This window comes from Cavia porcellus, unplaced genomic scaffold, assembly GCF_034190915.1.
Source record: "Cavia porcellus strain 051 isolate PalLab524CR breed Dunkin Hartley unplaced genomic scaffold, mCavPor4.1 scaffold_6, whole genome shotgun sequence".
NCBI lineage: Eukaryota > Metazoa > Chordata > Mammalia > Rodentia > Caviidae > Cavia > Cavia porcellus.
Genome location: NW_026947489.1, coordinates 94,199,669 through 94,217,478, shown reverse-complemented (window position 1 = coordinate 94,217,478; position 17,810 = coordinate 94,199,669). Strand labels below are relative to the sequence as shown.

Here is a 17,810-nt window from a genome sequence, read left to right as displayed (position 1 = left end):
GCCTCATGCCTGCCCCAAGCGCTTGGGCCAGCATGCAACGCCCGAGCGAGCATCCCGCGTGACCCTGGGATCTGCAAGTCACTCTGCAACCCGGGAGGGCGAGGCAGGCTGCACAAGGAAAGACCAGGCCTGGATCTGGGTTCAACAGGGAACCTCCCGCAGCGCTCAGCGAGGCGTAGAGATTGGGGAGAGATCCTATGTGGGCACAGAAAGTTTTTGTTTTCTCATCACGGGCGGGATTAACCCTGGGGAACAAAGTGACATCTCTGGCCCTTTATATCTTTTTTTTTTTTTTTTTTTGTACCACGAATCAAACTCAAGACCTCGCGCTTACCAGGCAGGAACTGTGCTACTGAGCTATATCCCAGCCCATCCCTTTTTAATTTCATGTTGCGGAAGATCCTCCCTAAATGTAAGCAGAATGGCTTTGAATTTGGGATCCTCCTGCCTCTGCCTCCGCAGTAGCTGGAATTACGAGCTTGGACCACCACAACTGACCACGGAAAGTTCCCAGGCAGAGATGAGGGTGGGGGAAGGGTAAGATTTCTCTGCAGCTCTAGCCAAAGACGCTTGTTCCCCCAAATTCCTGAGGGGCAGACTTAACCCCAGCATGCCGGTCCTGGTAAACGATACATTAGGACAAGGGGAACCGGAGCAGGAGACCTCTGGCCCTCCACCAGTCGGGTTCTTACTAGAAGGAGGATTTGGACACAGAACCTAGACCCACGGGAACCTGAGAGGAGACCCTGGGGGCGCAGCCACAAGCCTACCAGTGCCAAGTTTTTCCCTGCGACCGCGGGCCACTGGGCGGCAGGCGCGTGCCTCGCTATCACCTGCACTCCGGCTCAGGGGCGGGACGGCAGCTTTCGGTGGGTAGGGGCCGCGGGACACTCCGCGACTCGCGAAAGCAGAGTAAAAAGGCGTGGCTCTGCTAACCCCTTGGGCCTCGCAGGAGGACGGGCTCCGCCTGGGGACAGACTGGGCGACCGGAGCATGTCGCCGCATGGCCCCTCCCGCGCAAACTTCCCGGCCTTAGCTCTTCTGTCCCGACCACCGCCTGCCTCATCTATTTCCTGCCGGGTGATAGGTACTGTTCGGCTGGGACAGGCTGAGTCCTCATGGGGCCCGAATCGACCCAGGAGCTTCGAGTTCAGCCCCGCCATCGCAGAAGCAGAGCGCGCCGCTGCGCCGCGAGGACAGAGAGGCGACGATCTCCGGCTGAGCTTTCCAGGGCTGGGGTTCCAGCCGCTCCCGGCGTGACGCCCGCCCCCTCCTCAGAACCCTTACGACCTCCCGGGAGCACAGGACGCCTGCTCGTCGCGAGATCCCCAAACTCCGGTAGGCGGCACTGTGCACCAGGAGCCAGCCCGGGCGTGGGCCGCGTGCGGGGAAACCCATGGGGCGGAGCCGCCGAAGCACCTCCGAACCACACTCGGGGGCGTGGCCACAGGAAGGAGGGCATGTTCGCTCCCAATCCCCGCCCTTCCATCAGGTGGGCGTGGCCCCAACCTCGGAGCAATTGCATGGGGGCGTGGCCGTCCCGGAAGGAGGATGTATCCCTTCAAAGCCACGCCTCCTAAAGCGGGGGCGTATCCCCTGTTCTCCCAATACGCGCTTGGGGCGCAGCCGTCCCTTGGAGGAGGCGAGTCCTACCGCCGAGCCTCGCCCCTCCGCGCCAGGCTGCTAGCGAACGGCGCGGTGTCGCCGGCAGCCCCTCCCGTGAGGGACACGTGGCGAGCGCGGGCCACCAGGGGAAGAGCCCGAGCCGCGGGAAGTGCGGGCGCGGCGGCGCCGGGCGCTCAGAGCCCGGGGTACGGCGCGGCGAGCGGAGGCAGCGCAGCGAGCGCATGGGGTGCCCCCTCCGGCCCCGCCGCGCGGCTCGCTGTGGAGCCTCGGCCCGGGGCCATGCCGGTCATGAAGGGCTTGCTGGCCCCGCAGAACACCTTTCTGGACACCATCGCCACCCGCTTTGACGGCACGCGTGAGTTGGGCGGGCCGGGCCGCGCGAGGGCGGCGCCGAGGGCCAGGGACCCCCGCGACCACTGCAAACCTGGAACCCCAGCCGAGAGGACAGAGCCCGGTGCGATTGGGATGGGCAGGGGGTGTGACCTGCGTGAGGTTCTGAGGCCCAAGGGCGGGACAAAGTGGCGAAGTGTTCTGAGGACCCTGCCAATTCTCCTGCCTCAGGGAAAAAGATACAGATCGGACCGCGGCAGCCTACGGCTTGGATGAGAGCCACGCTCCCCCAAGTAGTGGGGCGCCTGTGACCGATATGGGGCGGAGGGGATGGGGCGTCCCAGCGTCCAAGAGACCCCGTCGCCCACCCGAGCGCGGTCCCGGATCAGCACCTTGGACAGCCGCATCGCTCCTCCCAGCCTCCTCTTCCAACACCCTCTCCCTGTTGGGGCACAGTGCGCCCCCCCCCCGCCCCCTCGGGAACCCTCGCAGGGCGCAGGAGGGGAGCGGTACCCGAGGGCGGAAATGAGCCGCCAGTGCCCTCCCGCCTACCCCTTCCCCCCACCCCTCCCTGTTTCCATAGCACCCATCTCCCAGGCAACAGGCCCTGGGATGGAAGAAGGAGCCTGCACCTGGGGCCTCCTCTGCACCCCATGTCCCCATCGAAGCTTACCCCTGACTGTCACCTTCCTTAGGCCCCAGCATGGGTCGTGTTTTAAGCCCCATCCCTCACTTGAGACTGTCCCCAGATAACCCACAAGTCCCTCTGCTGGGACCCAGGGAACCAGCCTGGTTTTGCTGCTGGCGTCGCTGGCTTCTCAGGTCCCCACTCTCACTGCCCTCCCCCACCCGATGTCCAACCCTGGGATGAGATCCCTGAGGGCAACTAAAGGGTGTTAGAAAGGAGACCTTTCCCGGAAGGCAGGCATGAGGACCCTGCTCAGCCCTGTCTGCCCCCCAAACTAAGGCAATTTGTGGGTTTGGAGAATAAAAGGGCGTGAGGCCATCGGGTTCATCACCTGATCACTGTCACAGGATAACAGGCCACCTGCCGCCCTGAAGCTGAGGGAAGGGTGTCATCCTGCCCATTCCCAGTGGCTGTCATGCAGGACTTGTTTTCCCAAGTGAATGACATGACTCTCACACCCGTGAAAGTGTTTCCTCTCCCACTTTGCTGAAGAAACTGAGGCCCAGAAGAGGTCATCAAGGTGCCTAGGGTCATGGCCCGCGGATCCGGAGGCGCTGCCTCACTGGAGCTCCATGGCAGGGGCGGCCTGCATGGCCCCTAAGGGTTCCTTCTCCAATACCTCAGTGGTTGGGCCTCAGCTACAGGCACCCTTGGGTCCTCGTCCCTTTGCTCCCTCTCATCCTGACTTCAGAATACATCATTAGGGAAAGCCACTGGCTCTGGGACACAGCTCAGGGGAGCTACTGCCCCTGCCCCGGGAGCTTGCTCCTCTCCTGGACTAACCCTGACCTTGATCTCTGCCCCCACAGACAGCAACTTCTTGCTGGCCAATGCACAGGGCCCAAGGGGCTTTCCCATCGTGTACTGCTCCGACGGCTTCTGTGAGCTGACTGGCTACGGCCGCACCGAAGTCATGCAGAAAACCTGCAGCTGCCACTTCCTCTATGGCCCAGAGACCAGTAAGCCAGTGCTGCAGCAGCTACACAAGGCCCTGGAGGGCCACCAGGAGCACCGGGCTGAGATCTGCTTCTACCGCAAGGACGGTGAGTGGCACCCACCCCAACTCTCTCAGCCTGGAGGAAAGCCAGGCACGTGGGGATTACAGCTCACCCTCTCCGTCCTCGCCATGCTGCAGGCTCAGCCTTTTGGTGCCTCCTGGACATGATGCCAATCAAGAACGAGATGGGTGAGGTTGTGCTGTTCCTCTTCTCCTTCAAGGACATCACTCAGAGTGGAGGCCCTGGGCTTGGCCCCCCAGGTGTTCATGGTGACAATAGCCATGGTAATTGCACGTTGTGGGAGGTAGGAAGGCTGGAAGTCCTTGACCAGTGTGTCATCCAAGACCCACCTGTCCCCAGGAGACCCTCACACACCCTTCCTTCCTCCCACAGAAAATTTCCTTGGCAGGAGGGGAGCCTGTTCCAAACTCTGGTCCTCCAAGAGGCAAAGCCGCACCATCCTACACCAGCTGACTGGCCACTTCCGTCGCCAGGGCCAGGGAGGCATGAAGACCAGTAATGTGAGTGCCGTCCTGTTGGGCCCCAATTTCCGGGCTGTCTCTCTGGTGCCCCGGCTGCCCTGTCTCCATCATCTGCTTGCACTCTGCCCACCCACTTCTGGGTACCATGCTGCCCCATCCATGCCCACAAGCTGCCTCCGTGCCCATCCTCCTTGGTTAACCAATTGCTACCTTGTGATGTCACATGGCTGGAGCGCTGGCAGCACTGCCATGTAACCCAGCCTTGACCCTGAGGTGGGAATTCACCGGCTCTGGTTTGGGAGAGAAAGTCCACCCTTGGGCCTGGCATCTCGCCTGTGTGCCACCTCCTAGGGGCATATCGAACCAGGGCAGAGAGAGTTAGGGCCACAGACGGGGTCGGTGGTGCTAGCTGCCCCTTCCCCAACCTACCCGCCCTGTCTAGGCCCCCAGAGCCCAGGGAGTTTGAGGGAGAGGCCAGCCAGCCTCCAGGTAAGGAATCTACCTGGTTGGTCAGAATCTCCTTGCCACATGGGGTGAGTCCTGAGGGGCCCTCCATGAAACGAGGCCACACAGAAAGGAGGACATGGCAGGAGTCAGTTTCTGGTCTCTCTCACAAACCATCTCCTGCCGTGGCCGCCCTAGCAAGGTTCGCCTCTCCCTTCTCCCCATCATACCTTGCCCTCCCTTCCCTAGCCCTGGTTCCCCTTTCCTCCAAGTGTCCCCAACCGACACCCCTCTCCCTTTAGAACATGTTTGAGCCAAAGCCATCGGTGCCCGAGTACAAGGTGGCCTCCGTGGGGGGGTCCCGCTGCCTCCTCCTCCACTACAGCATCCCCAAGGCTGTCTGGGATGGCCTCATCCTCCTTGCCACCTTCTATGTTGCGGTCACTGTTCCCTACAACGTCTGCTTCTCGGGCGATGATGACACTCCCACGGCATCCCGACACACGCTCGTTAGTGACATCGTGGTGGAGATGCTTTTCATCCTGGGTCAGCGCCTCCGACTCGTAGGCCGCAGACCGACCTGGCGGGTGGGCTGTGGGGACCTCTTGGGCCGAGCCTTCCTCCACCCGGGCCCTGCATGCCCCTATTCACAGCTCACCCCCAGCACGCCCCAGTTCCCCTGGCCATGCACCCAGGAACGGCCTCTCTACCACAGACATCATCCTGAACTTCCGAACCACCTATGTGTCCCAGTCTGGCCAGGTGGTCTCGGCGCCTCGCTCCATTGGCCTCCACTACCTGGCCACCTGGTTCTTTGTGGACCTCATTGCCGCTCTGCCTTTTGACCTACTTTATGTCTTCAATGTCACCGTGGTGAGTGACCTCGTTCACAGGCCTCTGCCGCTCTGCCTTACTGGGGTCCTGGGCTGGGTGGGTGCCGGTTGCTCAGCCCGCCCCCCGGTGTCTGAGGCAAACTGAGATGAACAGAAGCTAACTCTGGTGACTGGGGCGGCTTGGGCAGCTGCCAGAAGAGTGGTGCTTTTCCCATTTCTATTTAGCAAACAAATGATGAGCATTTAGCCGTCTTTGGGACCCACTCAGGGCATGGTTTCAGTAGGAGGAAGGGACAAGGGCTCAGCCCCCAAGCCCCTTGGCGGGCGAGGGGACCCTGGGACAGAGAAGTGTGTGGCGTGCCGGCTGGGGCCAAGGTTTGTGGCAGGGGGCTGGGAAAAGCTTGGAGACCACTGGCAAAAGTGGCAGGGAAGGGGACCGGGGGCAGAAGCAGCCTGGCACACAGGGGCTGGGGCAGCCTGGGCAGGAGGTGCAGCGGCTCCATGGCTGGGGCTGGGGCTTTGGGGTGCGTAGACTTTGGCAGGCAGGGGTAACCGGGGCCATAGGGGAGCCCAGGTAGCCGGGCATGGAGCCAGGCTGTGTGCAGAGTCCCAAGGAGACAGGGAGGACCTGACCCTCACCCAGGGCCCCCAGCTTTGCCCGGAGTGGTAGGCACTGGCCCTCTCAGCTGTACCTGTGTCCCCAGACCCCCTCAACTGTGGGGAATGGAGGGGAGCATTTTCCCTGGTGCCTCCCCGGCACTGGGATATAGCAGGAAACCACCTACACGCAGCCTGATTTAACTAGCCGCCAACGGCTGCAGGCCTCCTCTTCTGGCTGTGCACATGTGTGTGCACACTCTACACACGTGTGCTTGTGCATGACTGCCCTGTAGCCTCACAGGTGTACACTCACCCCTAGCCATCCCCCATACTGGAATTGCCTGACCATGCCGTCCCCAGCCCTCCTTGCGGGCATAACCTGCACCACCAGCCCAGGGGCACACTGCAGTCCGGCTTGTGTTTCCCCTGCTGTCTTCAGGGAAGAGTCTTGAATCCTCTGCCTCTGAGTCATCTCAGAGAGGCTCCAAAGTATGCCAAAGGCCACACAGTCAGCGGCTGCTGAGGTCCCGGGCTCCTGGTCCAGCTGTCACCTGCCCTCTGGGCATCCAGAGAGAGGCCAGGCAGTGATAGCAAGGCAAGGTACCAACAGCACAGATGCAAAGTAGCCGGGCCGGGGACCTTCCAGCCTGAGGAGAGCAAGAGGCACAGGGCACAGGGCCTAGGGGCCGGGGACACCCTGCAGGGCTTAGGCTTGGAGCCAGCCAGGGGCCGAGGCAGGTGTGAACCCTAGACAGGCCTATGAGGAGCACTGGGGCCACGTCCTGTCCACTTCCTGCACCCCACATGAGAGAATACAGGGCAGTTCAGGAGCGGTGCAGAACCCAGCGGTGTTCTCATCTCCACACCAGGAAGGGCTAACTAAGAATTAATGATCATAGAGCTGTGCATGGTGGCGCACACCTGTCGTCCCAGTGCTCAGGAGGCTGAGTCAGAAGGATCGCTGTGAGTTCATAAGGAGTCCCTGTCTCAAAACAAAACAGTAATTTCCAGGTGTGGTGGTACATGTCTGTAATCCCAGGACTGGAGAGGCTAAAGCAGGAGAGTTGCTGAGAGTTCAGGGCCATGCTGGGCTACATAAAGAGGCCCTATCTCTAAACAGTAACAACAAACAGTGATGATAATAACCATAATGAAGACAGCAATCTCAGGACTGGGGTGTAAGTCAGTGTTAAAATGCTGCCAGGCATGCTCAAGGCTCCAGTTCAATCCCCAAAACTAAAAAAAGAAAAAACAGTTGTGCTGATATAGCCAGTGTTGCCCAGCACTGAAGGAGGCTGAGTCAAGAGTGCACCAAGTTCCAGTCCTACCTACCAGGCAACTGTGCATTTTAGCCAGATCCTGTTTCCGAACATAAAGTCTGGGGATACAGCTCAGCAAAGGAGCACTGCCAGGTTGGCTCTTCAGAACGGCGCCCAAATGCAACTCCCTGGGATCCAGATGCACCTTAAGGTTCTATCCGAAGCCCCAGTGGCCTCACCCACCCAAGCTCAGCCCCTGACAGGAAGGGTCCCTACCAGGCTTTTTGTAGCTCCTGCCCTCGCTAGAGCTTCTCCCTGGTCCCAGATCCCTGTCTTGCACTGTCCCAACAGGCTCTGAGGCAGGGCGCCCCCTAAGGGCTTTGGTGCGTGGCTGGCCCCAGGGATAGGAGCTAAGCTGAGAGCTAGACCCCTGGCATTGGTCTTTATGAGGATCACGGATGCTTAGTGGCTGCTGTCTGATTCCTTCCTCTCCCCCTGCATCTCCCGGTTCTCCCCGCCTGGGCTCCTGAGTGTCCACCCAGCTGCTCTGATCCCTCTCCTTCTGCAGACCTCCCTCGTACACCTACTGAAGACGGTGCGGCTGCTGCGGCTCCTGCGGTTGCTGCAGAAGCTGGAGCGGTACTCACAGTGCAGCGCTGTGGTGCTCATGCTGCTCATGTCGGTGTTCGCGCTCCTGGCCCACTGGATGGCCTGCATCTGGTACGTCATCGGGCGCCAAGAGATGGAGGCCAATAACCCGCTGCTCTGGGACATTGGTGAGCCACCAACCCAGACTCATGCTTCCCACCTGTCACCTGTCCTCTCCCCCCCAGTCTCCCCAGGATTCTCAGGTTCCCCCACATCCCCAGTGATCCCCCAAACCTGCCTGGGCTCCGTGGAGATCAGACGGAAGGATGCTGCCCAGGGCAAACCTGGCAGCCTAAAACACAGCCCCAAAGGACATTATCGAGATAATTAAGAAAATCTTAACCAGCATGGTATCCTACACTTGTCATCCCAGTTCTCAAGGAGGCTGAGGCAGGAGGAATCATCATGGGTTTGAGGCCAGCCTGGGCTACATAGTGAGACCCTGTCTCAAAAATAAATAAATAAATAAATTAGTTTTTAAAAAAACCACTGGGGATGCAGCTCCGTGGAAAACCCTGGATTCAGTCCCGTGCACTGCCCCCACTCCTGGGCTCGAACACCTCCGCAGCCGCGGCCCGCTCTGTGCCCCGGAGTGGCAGTGCACTGCCTCCCTCCTGGCCCAGGCCGCCTACCTTCTCTTTTCGAGCCTTGACGTTTCCTACCTCAGCCAACCCATGCCCTAGGGGACCCTCCTGCCTCGCTCCAGGTCCCCAAGCGCCCCGCGGTTCAGAACCAGGCCTCCCCCAGTGCCATTGAGTCCCACCCGGCCCACGCCCACCCCCAGGCTGGCTGCAGGAGCTGGGCCGGCGGCTGGACGCACCCTATGTGAATGGCTCGGCGGGGCCCTCGCGGCGCAGCGCCTACATCGCCGCGCTCTACTTCACGCTCAGCAGCCTCACCAGCGTGGGCTTCGGCAACGTGTCCGCCAACACAGACGCCGAGAAGGTTTTCTCCATCTGCACCATGCTCGTTGGTGGTGAGCGCAGGCCCCAGCAGGGAGCGGCCAGGCGCCAGCCCGGCTCTGGCTGGGGACTCTGGGGCCCAAGCCCTGGCCTGGAGGGTGTGCAGAGCCCCCGGGACACCTGTGACGCCCCGCCCACCTGTCTCCAGCGCTGATGCACGCCGTGGTCTTCGGCAACGTCACCGCCATTATCCAGCGCCTGTACTCGCGCCGCTCGCTCTACCACCGCCGCGTGAAGGATCTGGAGGACTTTGTGCGCGTGCACCGCCTGCCGCGGCCACTCAAGCAGCGTGTGCTCGAGTACTTCCAGACCACGTGGGCTGCCAACTGCGGCATCGACGCCGACGAGGTGGGTGGGCTCACGGGGTAGGCTGGGGTCACCACCGTCTATGAACAGGCAGCCATGATGCGCCCTCCCACTCTGTCCAAATCCCTTTTCTTTGTATTTAACCACGGGAGTCAGAGGCAGCTCAGGCCTGGACCCTGCCACTCCAGAGACTAGTATGTCAGGGATGGGGTACTCTGTCGTAGCAGCACCCGGGAGGCTGAGGCAGGAGGATCGCTAAGAGTCTAAGGCCAGCCTGAGCTACCTAGTGAAACTAAGAGAGAGAGAAAGAGATGTAGGAACACAGAGCCAGAAGGGCTGGCAGCTGAACCAGAGCCAAGCGAGTTCAGGGCTCAGAGCTGCCGGGTGAGAAGGGCAGGGGCTGCAGAGCAGGCGGCAGGAGGCCCAGCAGCCCACCTTGAGCCTAGAAGGCAGCCCCGGGGGTGGGGAGGGAGTGGATTGCTGGGGCTCTCGAGGGCTGGATGGCCGGGCCCAGGGTGGTCTCCAGCTAGGTGCAAGAAAGACCCTAAGGAAGCCCAGCGTGGGCTGGGGCACTGTGGGGAGGGGGAGGCAGCACAGGTGAGGGTGGGGCTGGTGGGGCTCAGGGATGGGTGAGGTCAGCGGTAGAGTTTAGGGACCTCCCAAGGGCGCCGGAATCAGGAGCTGGTGCCCAGGCAGGGAGGAGTGGGCAGTGACAGGTGCTTCACAGTGGGGTGGGGAGGAACAGGAAGAGGTGGCCCAGGCTGAGGGAGGAGACGGGATAGATAGGGGGCGAGGCCAGAGTGGTCGAGGCCGCCCCAGTAGGAAATGCAGACATGGACACATGCTCTGTCCTAGAAGGTCCTAGGAGGACCTTGTATAACCCTGGGGTGACCAAGGCCCCTGGAGAGGCAGCGTGTCCTGATTCCTGGTTAAAGGCTAATCCGCTGCAGTGGCTCTGGGCTATGGGGGGTTGAGAACGACGATGTGTGAGGACGTGTGAGAGTGACGGGGCAGCTCATGTGGTGCCCCAGGAGGAAGCCCCACCTCTGCTCCGGGTGTCAGGCTGGGAGCTGGACACAACCAATGAGATCGAGGTTGCAAACGTGGGAGGCTTCCTGGAGGTGGGGGGACAGGTGCTGCCCTGCACATGCACGGCACGTGTGCAGTGGAGTGACGTCTGCCCCTTATGCAGTTACTGCGCGACTTCCCAGAAGAGCTCAGAGCCGACATCGCCATGCACCTGAACCGGGAGATCCTGCAGCTGCCGCTGTTTGGGGCAGCGAGCCGGGGCTGCCTGCGGGCCCTGTCCCTGCACATCAAGACTTCCTTCTGTGCCCCGGGCGAGTACCTGCTGCGCCGCGGGGATGCCCTGCAGGCCCACTACTATGTGTGCTCTGGCTCCCTGGAGGTGCTGCGAGACAGCACGGTGCTGGCCATCCTGGGTGAGGGTCTCACACCACCTGCCACTGCCCACAACCCATCTGAGCTCCCCCCAAGGCTACTGCGCTTTCCCTATGGGCCCAGCTCTGTCGACTGTTTCCCGATGACCTGGATCTTTCTGGGCTCTGGCCCTTTAACTGGCTGCTGCATGGATGGTCACCCGGTTCCACTGGTCATTTCTAGCCCTCCTCACACACCCATACATGTCTCCCTGGCTCCGTTTGTCATCCTCCACTGGTCTTGTCTCACCTCCCTTGGTGATCTCCACTGAGCCTTGGATCCGGCCTCCATAACTATCTCCAACATCCTATCACCCCTCCAATCCACCAGCCACCTCCCCCCATCATCCATCTGACCATCCTCATGGATTAGCCATCCAGCCATCATCCATCCACCATCACCCACCCATCCACCCACCCATCCATCCACCATCCCCCACCAATCCATCCATCCTTCATGCGTCCATCCATCCACCCTTCCTAGTCATCCCTCTGCCACAGCTGACTGCGCCATCCCTCCCCTCAGGGAAGGGGGACTTAATTGGGGCAGACATCCCTGAGCCCGGGCTGGATTCCGGGCCAGAAGCCGATCCAAGCTGCGTGCTGAAGACCAGTGCCGATGTGAAAGCCCTGACCTATTGTGGCCTGCAGCAGCTGAGCAGCCGAGGACTGGCTGAGGTCCTGCGGCTGTACCCCGAGTACGGGGCCACCTTCCGAGCTGGCCTGCCCCGTGACCTCACGTTCAACCTGCGACAGGGCAGCCACACAAGTGTATGTCGACCCCCTAGATTGCTTTCTCCAAACCCGACTGCCCCAGCCCCCCGGGAGCCCAGGGGACACCCTCATCCCCGGAGACTGTTGCAGCCCCAACCCTTCCTCGACCCGCTGGACTCTGCTTCCTCCTCCCCACCCATGCCCTATCTGTGAGCACCCTCGGCCTCCCATTCGCTACCCTCCTCTCCTTGGAGCCCAGGTTGGAGGTATCTGACTCCGCCCCCATGGGGCAGGGCTGAACCTGGGGCCGGGTTGGAGGTGTCTGACTCCGCCCCATTGGGCGGGGCTGAACTTCCTGTCCTACAGGGCCTGGGCCGCGGATCCCGGTCACCCCGCCTCTCCCAGGTAACCCTCGGCCCAGGCAGGTGGGGCAGGCGTGGTGGGGAGAGGCTGCTGTCCCTCTCCTGCAATGCCACCATCCCTCTGCGCAGCCCCGCTCCGACAGCCTCGGCTCCTTCTCGGACAAGACCCTGCCGTCCATCGCGGAAACAGAGGCGAGCTTGGAGCCTGGGGGAGGACCCAGGCCCCTTCGGCCCGTCCTGCTGCCCAACCTCAGCCCCGCCCAGCCCCAGGGCTCCCTAGTCAGCCTCTTGGGCGAGGAGCTGCCCTTGTTCTCCGCCCCGGCCTCCTCTTCTTCCCTTTCTGCCTCCCCCTCTCCCCACGGCCCTCTCAGGGGCTCTGCTGCCTGGAAGCCCCCCCAGCTTCTCATTCCTCCGCTGGGAACCTGCGGACCTCCGGACCTCAGTCCCCGGTGAGACGCCAGCCTCTGCTGCCTTTCCCGAGTCCCCTCTGGCTTCCAGAACTTTCCACTACTGCTTTTTCTTCCTATCCTCTGCAGCCCCTACCCCCTAAACGCAGCTTGCAGCGCATCCCTTTAACCACTGCCCTTCCTCGTTCCGTGGCTGAGTCCCACGCACCCTGCGTGGTGCTGACGGGCACTGCCCCATCCCCAGGGTAGTGGATGGCATCGAAGACTCGGGCAGCACAGCTGAGGCCTCCACCTTCCGGTTCAGCAGGAGGCCTGAGCCCCCAAGACCCCGCTCACAGACCCCACACACAGGTAAGGGGCAGTGGCAGATGTCAGCTCACAGTCATCCCTCCATCTGTGCCTCCATCTTTCCTCCATCTTCCATCCACCGTTCGTCACCCACCACTCATCCTCTCACCATCCATCCATCACCCATGATTCATCCATCATTCTCCCATCCATCACCCTCCAACCATCACAATTCCATCACCCTCCATTCATCACCCTCCATCCATCACCATGCATCCATCACCATCCCATCCATCACCTTCCATCCATCATTCTCCCATCCGTCACCCTCCATCCATCACCCTCCATCCATCACCATCCCATCCATCACCCTCCATACATCATCCTCCATCCTTCCTTCACATGTCACCCATTATCCATCTTCCATTCATGCACCCATCTGTCCACATGGCACCATGGCCAATCACCATGCTAGGAATGCACAGATAAACGAGACCTGACCCACTCCTTGGGAGATCCCTTCCCTAGTGTTGGGAACAATGGTGTACCCTGATAAATGAGTCTAAAATCAGGTGGGAAATACCCCAGCCAAGACACAGACAGGACTCTGTGAGGAGAGGACACTGGAGTTGCTTCTTAAAGAGATCCCTTGGCATGGCAGCGCACACCTGTGAAGCACACTCTCTGGATGGCTGAGGCAGGAGGATTGCAACTTTGAACCCTGCCTAGGGAATTTAGCGACTTAAGAGTTTGTCTCAAAATAAAATATTAAATAAAGGTCTGGGGATGTAGTTTAGTGTTTAATCTCCAGTACTAAAAAAAAAGCAAAAAGAAAGGAGAGCCCTGTGGAGTGGGACAGCCATGGAAAGCATCAGGGCACACACAGCTTCGGGGGCTGTGGTCAGGTGCTGAGAGGCTTTGCCCAGAGGGTAGAGGAGGGGACATGGCTGGGGAACTCCAGGACCTTCACAGCAGCCCGTGGGCCTTGGTTTCCCCAGTCCAGGACCCCAGAGTTCCTCCTACCCTGTTTCCTGCTCACCCTGCTGTGGGCTGAGATGCCCCACCCCTCTCTCCCTCTCGTGCAGGCACCGGGACAGGCTGGGCGCTGACCACTGAGGCCGAGGAGGTGCAAGAGAAAGTGTGCAGGCTGAACCAGGAGGTAGGTGAGGTGGGTGCTCCTGCCATCCTGAGGAGCAGGGCCGAGGGCTCTGGAGCCGGTCCTGGGGTCCAGTCCTCACAGGGCTGGATCTTCTTGTGTGAGTCCCATAGGCTCTCTGGGTTGGGTGAAACAGTAAAACATGTTCCCCGGAGGTGTGAGATGCACTGCAGTTCCCAGTGAAAGGCTCTCATGGCCAGCCTGGGTCTCCTGTCCACCCCCATCTCAAGGCTGGGGTTCTCTCCTGCCTGGGCTGGCCCCCTACACCTGGCCCTGGAAAGGACAGCTCACAGAGGTTCATGGTGGCAGAGGACAGGAGAGGCCTTCATGCCTGGGGGACCCGGCTGGGACAAGCCCAGGTTTGGCAGGCCATGTGCTATTCTGCCTCCTTCCCAGGGTCCAGGATCTCTGTTGTCTGTCACCATAGTGCAGCCAGGCTCGCCCCAGGGAGTTGCCTTCCCTGGGCTCTGATAAACAGTTGGCACCCCAAAGGGATGGAGCCTAGGCCCGGGCAGGACCAGCCCTTGCTTGCTAGATGAGGGACAAGCCTTCCTGCTGTCACTTCCCGAAGTGCCTCCACCTTTAGGTCAGGGTCCCCAAACCTGAGTGTCTATTGGAGTCCCTTGGGTGCGGTGGCACCTGCTTTGTAGTCCCAGCACTCTAGAAGGCTGAGGCAGGAGGATTAAACATTCAAACCCAGTTTGGGTGAGTCAGTAACTAGTGAGACTAAGGTCTCAAAGTAAAGGTCCACAAGTGCTGGGGTTGCAGCTCCGGGCCAAGGCCTGGGGTTCAATCCCAAGCATTAAAACGGGCTTGAACAGCTTGGAATGTAGCTGGGGTGGGCCCAGATGTCCTTGCCTTGAGGAAGGGAATGGAGACTGAGGGGTCCAGCCTGGACCCTTCTCTGGGGTGAGGCTGAGGAGTTCTACAAGCCACAAGGGTGTGTGCCCAGGGCTGTGGCTCTGCCAGACGCCCTGTATGTCCCCAACAGCTTTCCCGCCTCAACCGGGAGGTGTCTCAGCTGAGCCAGGAGCTTCGGCATGTGATGGGGCTGCTGCAGGGCCACCTGGGTCCCCTGGGCCCCCCAGCACCCACAGCCTGGCCCCCAGACCTTCGTCATCGCCCCCAGCGGCTACCACGAAGCTCTCCATGTGCATCTGGAGCTCCCCAGAGTCTCCAAGATACAACGCTTGCTGAGGTCCACTGCCCGGCTAGCACAGGGATAGTGGAGACGAGGTTCACACCATCCACCCTGGCACCCCATCCCTCACAGCCAGACTTGCCAAGAGCCCCCCCAGAGCCGGAGGCTTCACCTCCCACCCTAAACTTTACCAGGCCTGGCTTCCAGTCAAGTTCGGACACGCTACACTGACCCCGGCTGGGGCCCGGGCCTGTCTGGAGTGGATACTGCCGCCTACCGATGGGGAGGAGGTGGGCCCTCGGCCTGGGGGTCGGCTGCCACCAGCTGGTCTGGCTGGCTCTGGATTCTCTGGACTTCTGACCCTAACCCCTTCTACAAACCACTTCCCCCATCCCCCTCATCGAGGGGCCATCCACAGACAGACAGCCGACAGCAGAGACGGAAATGGAGCCTACTGGGCCGGGCGGACACAGTGCCCTGCCTCCTCTCCTCCTTGGATCCTGGAGCAGGTAGCACTGGGATGTGGGTGGGTGGGCCCTGGGGCAGCCTGGAATGAAAGCCTGGGCAGGACTCTGTGTCCCCAGAAGGGAATTCCACTCTGGAGGTAGCTTGGTGAACCCTGGGCCCTCTGTCCCAGCTCCTGGGTTCTCCACGGGAGACCCCGAGGGCAGTGCCACCTTGAGGTTGCACCTCTGCTATTCTGGGTGGCATCTGAGCAACCAGAATGTTCCGGCCCTGGGTCAGGCCAGAGGGGCTCCCAGTGTGCGCAGGGAACACACTGACCGCTCCTCCTCTGCATTCTCTGCATTTTTCCAAAATGTGGATTAGGTGCCCACATTAAACAAAGAAGACAGGTCACATTAAAATTCCGTATTCTGCCTGGCAGTGGTGACGCACACCTGTAATTTCTACACTCTGGGAGGCAGAGGCAGGAGGACTGCAAGATCAAGCCCAGCCTGGGAATATAGTAAGAATTTTGCCTCAGGATTTCAAAGCTCGCACCCCGAGCCAGTAGTTATTTGGCAAATACTGGTGACTACTTGTTATTGGATGGCCTTTTTGGTTATTGCTTGGTTTGGGGACCACTAGAGGTTAAACCCCTGGATTTTGCACTGACTTTTGTTACATCCCCACCTCTTTTTTTTTTTGCAACAGGGTCTCACTAAGTTGCTAAGTTGCCCGGGCTGGGCTTGAACTTGGTGATCCTCCTGTCTCAGCCTCCCAGAGTACTGGAGTCACAGGGACATGTCCCCATGCCTAGATGCCCACTGTCCCCTTTAGGCAGAACCTACAGTTGCCGGCCCTTTGCAGTCCCAGCTTGCCAGGTCACTTCCCAACACCCAGCAGTTTGGTCTCCACGGGCAGGGTCTGCACGCAGGGCTTTGGCACCTGTGCTGGTGCCTCTTGGGCCCCAAGCATCTGTTTCTACCCCAGGATCTGCTGGCCAGCATCTGTGTCCATGTCTCTACAGGCTGTCACTCAGGCTGGTGTCTCCTGCTGCTGGGCAGCAACTCAGAAGGCTCCAGCATCGCTCCGACCTTGCCCACCCCCGCCGCAGCCGGGCCCCTCACTTCAGCGCCCTCTGCTCGGGGTCTGGGCTTTTCTGAACCCTGCCTTCCTCTGCCCAATGTCTCACTTTTGGATAGGAAATAAACTCTTTATTTTTGTAGCCCTTAGCATTGGCTGTTCCTGGGGTTTGGGCTGAGAGCCCCATGGCTTTGGAGGAGTCCACACCACAGTCACCAGCGCCACTCTCAGGGCCTTGCTGCTGTGTCTAGGAAGGGCAGAGACGCCAGCCAGTCCACTGGGCACCACCCCACCCCCAGGGGCCCCAGGGCTGAGAGAAAAACCTTAATGAGTCCCTAAAGGCCCATTACAACCCCTCATCCCCATCCTGGGGCAGGTCCACATCCAGCCCTGGAAACATGGGCCCAGGGGACCCCCAGCTCTACGTATATGGAGCTGCTGCTGGGTAAGGGTATAGGACAGGTTGTCCCCAGCTGAGAGCCAGCTAGGAGTCCTTCCTGGCCTCCCAAGACCTGGCTTCTCTCCCATCTGTAACCACTCCACTCTGACGGTCACTGCTGGAGAGCAGGGCAGGAAGGGTTTGAGGTGTTGTATCAAACAGGGACCCATAGCAGGTGTGGCAGTGTAGGTCTGTGATCCCCGAACCTGAGAGGCTGAGGCAGGAGGATCACTGGAGATCAACAATGAGTTCAACTCCAGCTTGAATTACTTAGAGAGACTCTGTCTCAAGAAAGAAAAAAAGAAGAAAGAAACAGGTAACCTGACAACCAGACAGAACTAGGTGAGGGCATAGCTTTTTGTCAGTTTGTCTCTTCAGGCAGGTCGATTCTTCACGTCTCACTCCAAAATGTATGATTGGTGTTGGCCAGTGTCCAAGGGGATGAAGGCCACAGCTCTCTGAGGTGGGTTTTGATTCCATACAGGTGTTTGTTTTAGACAGGGTCTCAAGATGCTGTTCAGACTGGCCTTGAACTCACTGTAGCTCTGGGCTTTCCGTGACCTTCCTGTGTCAGCCTCCCAATTGCTGGGATGACAGGCAGATGCCACTACGTCCAGCTCTTTGTTTTTTAAAACAGGTCTCACTATGTAGTTCAGGCTAGCCTGGAACTCACTGTGTAGCCCAGGCTGACCTAGGACTTTCAGCGATCTTCCTGTGTCAGCCTCCCGGAGGGGCTAGGATGACAAGCATGCACCACCACGCCCGCCTCTGCTTGCAGGTTTTGCGTAGAGTCCCTGCGGGAGATGCAGGAAAGAGCAGGTACAGGCGTGCACTGGGAGATATGGTTCTGATCTCCATGACGAGTGGAGGGCGCCAGGCGGGGTGCAGGCATCAGAGAACACAGTGGCTCTGGGTGGGGTGAAGTGGGGCCGGTCCTAGGGGTCCGGGTAGGGCTCACCGGTCCTCTGCACACCTGTCACCGCGCTGCCGGCGCTCCTCGTGCCTGCCACCGGCGCAGTCTCGGTGGGAGAGCACCGAACAGGCCCCTCCCGGACCGCGACAGCCGGGTTGGCGGTGCCTATTCCCCCGGACCCACGGCTCCGCCCTACGCCGGAGTCCGGGATATCGGGGCCACGCCCCGCACTTCGGACTACAATTCCC

The 17,810-nt window shown here is 60.4% G+C and overlaps 1 protein-coding gene across 9 annotated transcripts; it reads left to right on the top strand.

Moving 5' to 3' along the window:
- The first annotated feature begins 1,619 nt into the window (after positions 1-1,619).
- Positions 1,620-17,773, top strand: Kcnh4 (potassium voltage-gated channel subfamily H member 4). 9 transcript variants are annotated; one of them, XR_010048346.1, is made up of 18 exons: positions 1,620-1,981; positions 3,454-3,687; positions 3,780-3,926; positions 4,036-4,163; positions 4,871-5,114; positions 5,284-5,441; positions 7,829-8,036; positions 8,693-8,884; positions 9,019-9,218; positions 10,369-10,618; positions 11,142-11,386; positions 11,696-11,734; positions 11,821-12,140; positions 12,343-12,449; positions 13,472-13,545; positions 14,878-15,192; positions 15,570-15,650; positions 16,155-16,352. XR_010048346.1 is itself a non-coding variant. In XM_063251542.1 (17 exons), exons 1-17 carry the CDS (start codon positions 1,906-1,908, stop codon positions 16,386-16,388), a joined length of 3,171 nt encoding a protein of 1,056 aa, XP_063107612.1. In that variant the 5' UTR covers positions 1,620-1,905; the 3' UTR covers positions 16,389-17,773. The 9 variants fall into 9 exon arrangements, 6 of the variants coding, with proteins under 6 accessions (XP_063107612.1, XP_063107613.1, XP_063107614.1 ...); XR_010048345.1 differs by having other exon boundaries at positions 15,512-15,650; XM_063251542.1 differs by lacking the exon at positions 15,570-15,650 and having other exon boundaries at positions 16,155-17,773.
- Positions 17,774-17,810: the final 37 nt, after the last annotated feature.

Bases quoted from the DNA above. Each gene is read 5' to 3' on its own strand.
- Kcnh4 (XM_063251542.1), top strand. From the start codon at position 1,906: ATGCCGGTCATGAAGGGCTTGCTGGCCCCGCAGAACACCTTTCTGGAC. The intron at 11,735-11,820 runs GTAACCCTCGGC...CCCTCTGCGCAG, and splicing joins GGTCACCCCGCCTCTCCCAG to CCCCGCTCCGACAGCCTCGG. The intron at 12,141-12,342 runs GTGAGACGCCAG...CCCCATCCCCAG, and splicing joins CCTCCGGACCTCAGTCCCCG to GGTAGTGGATGGCATCGAAG.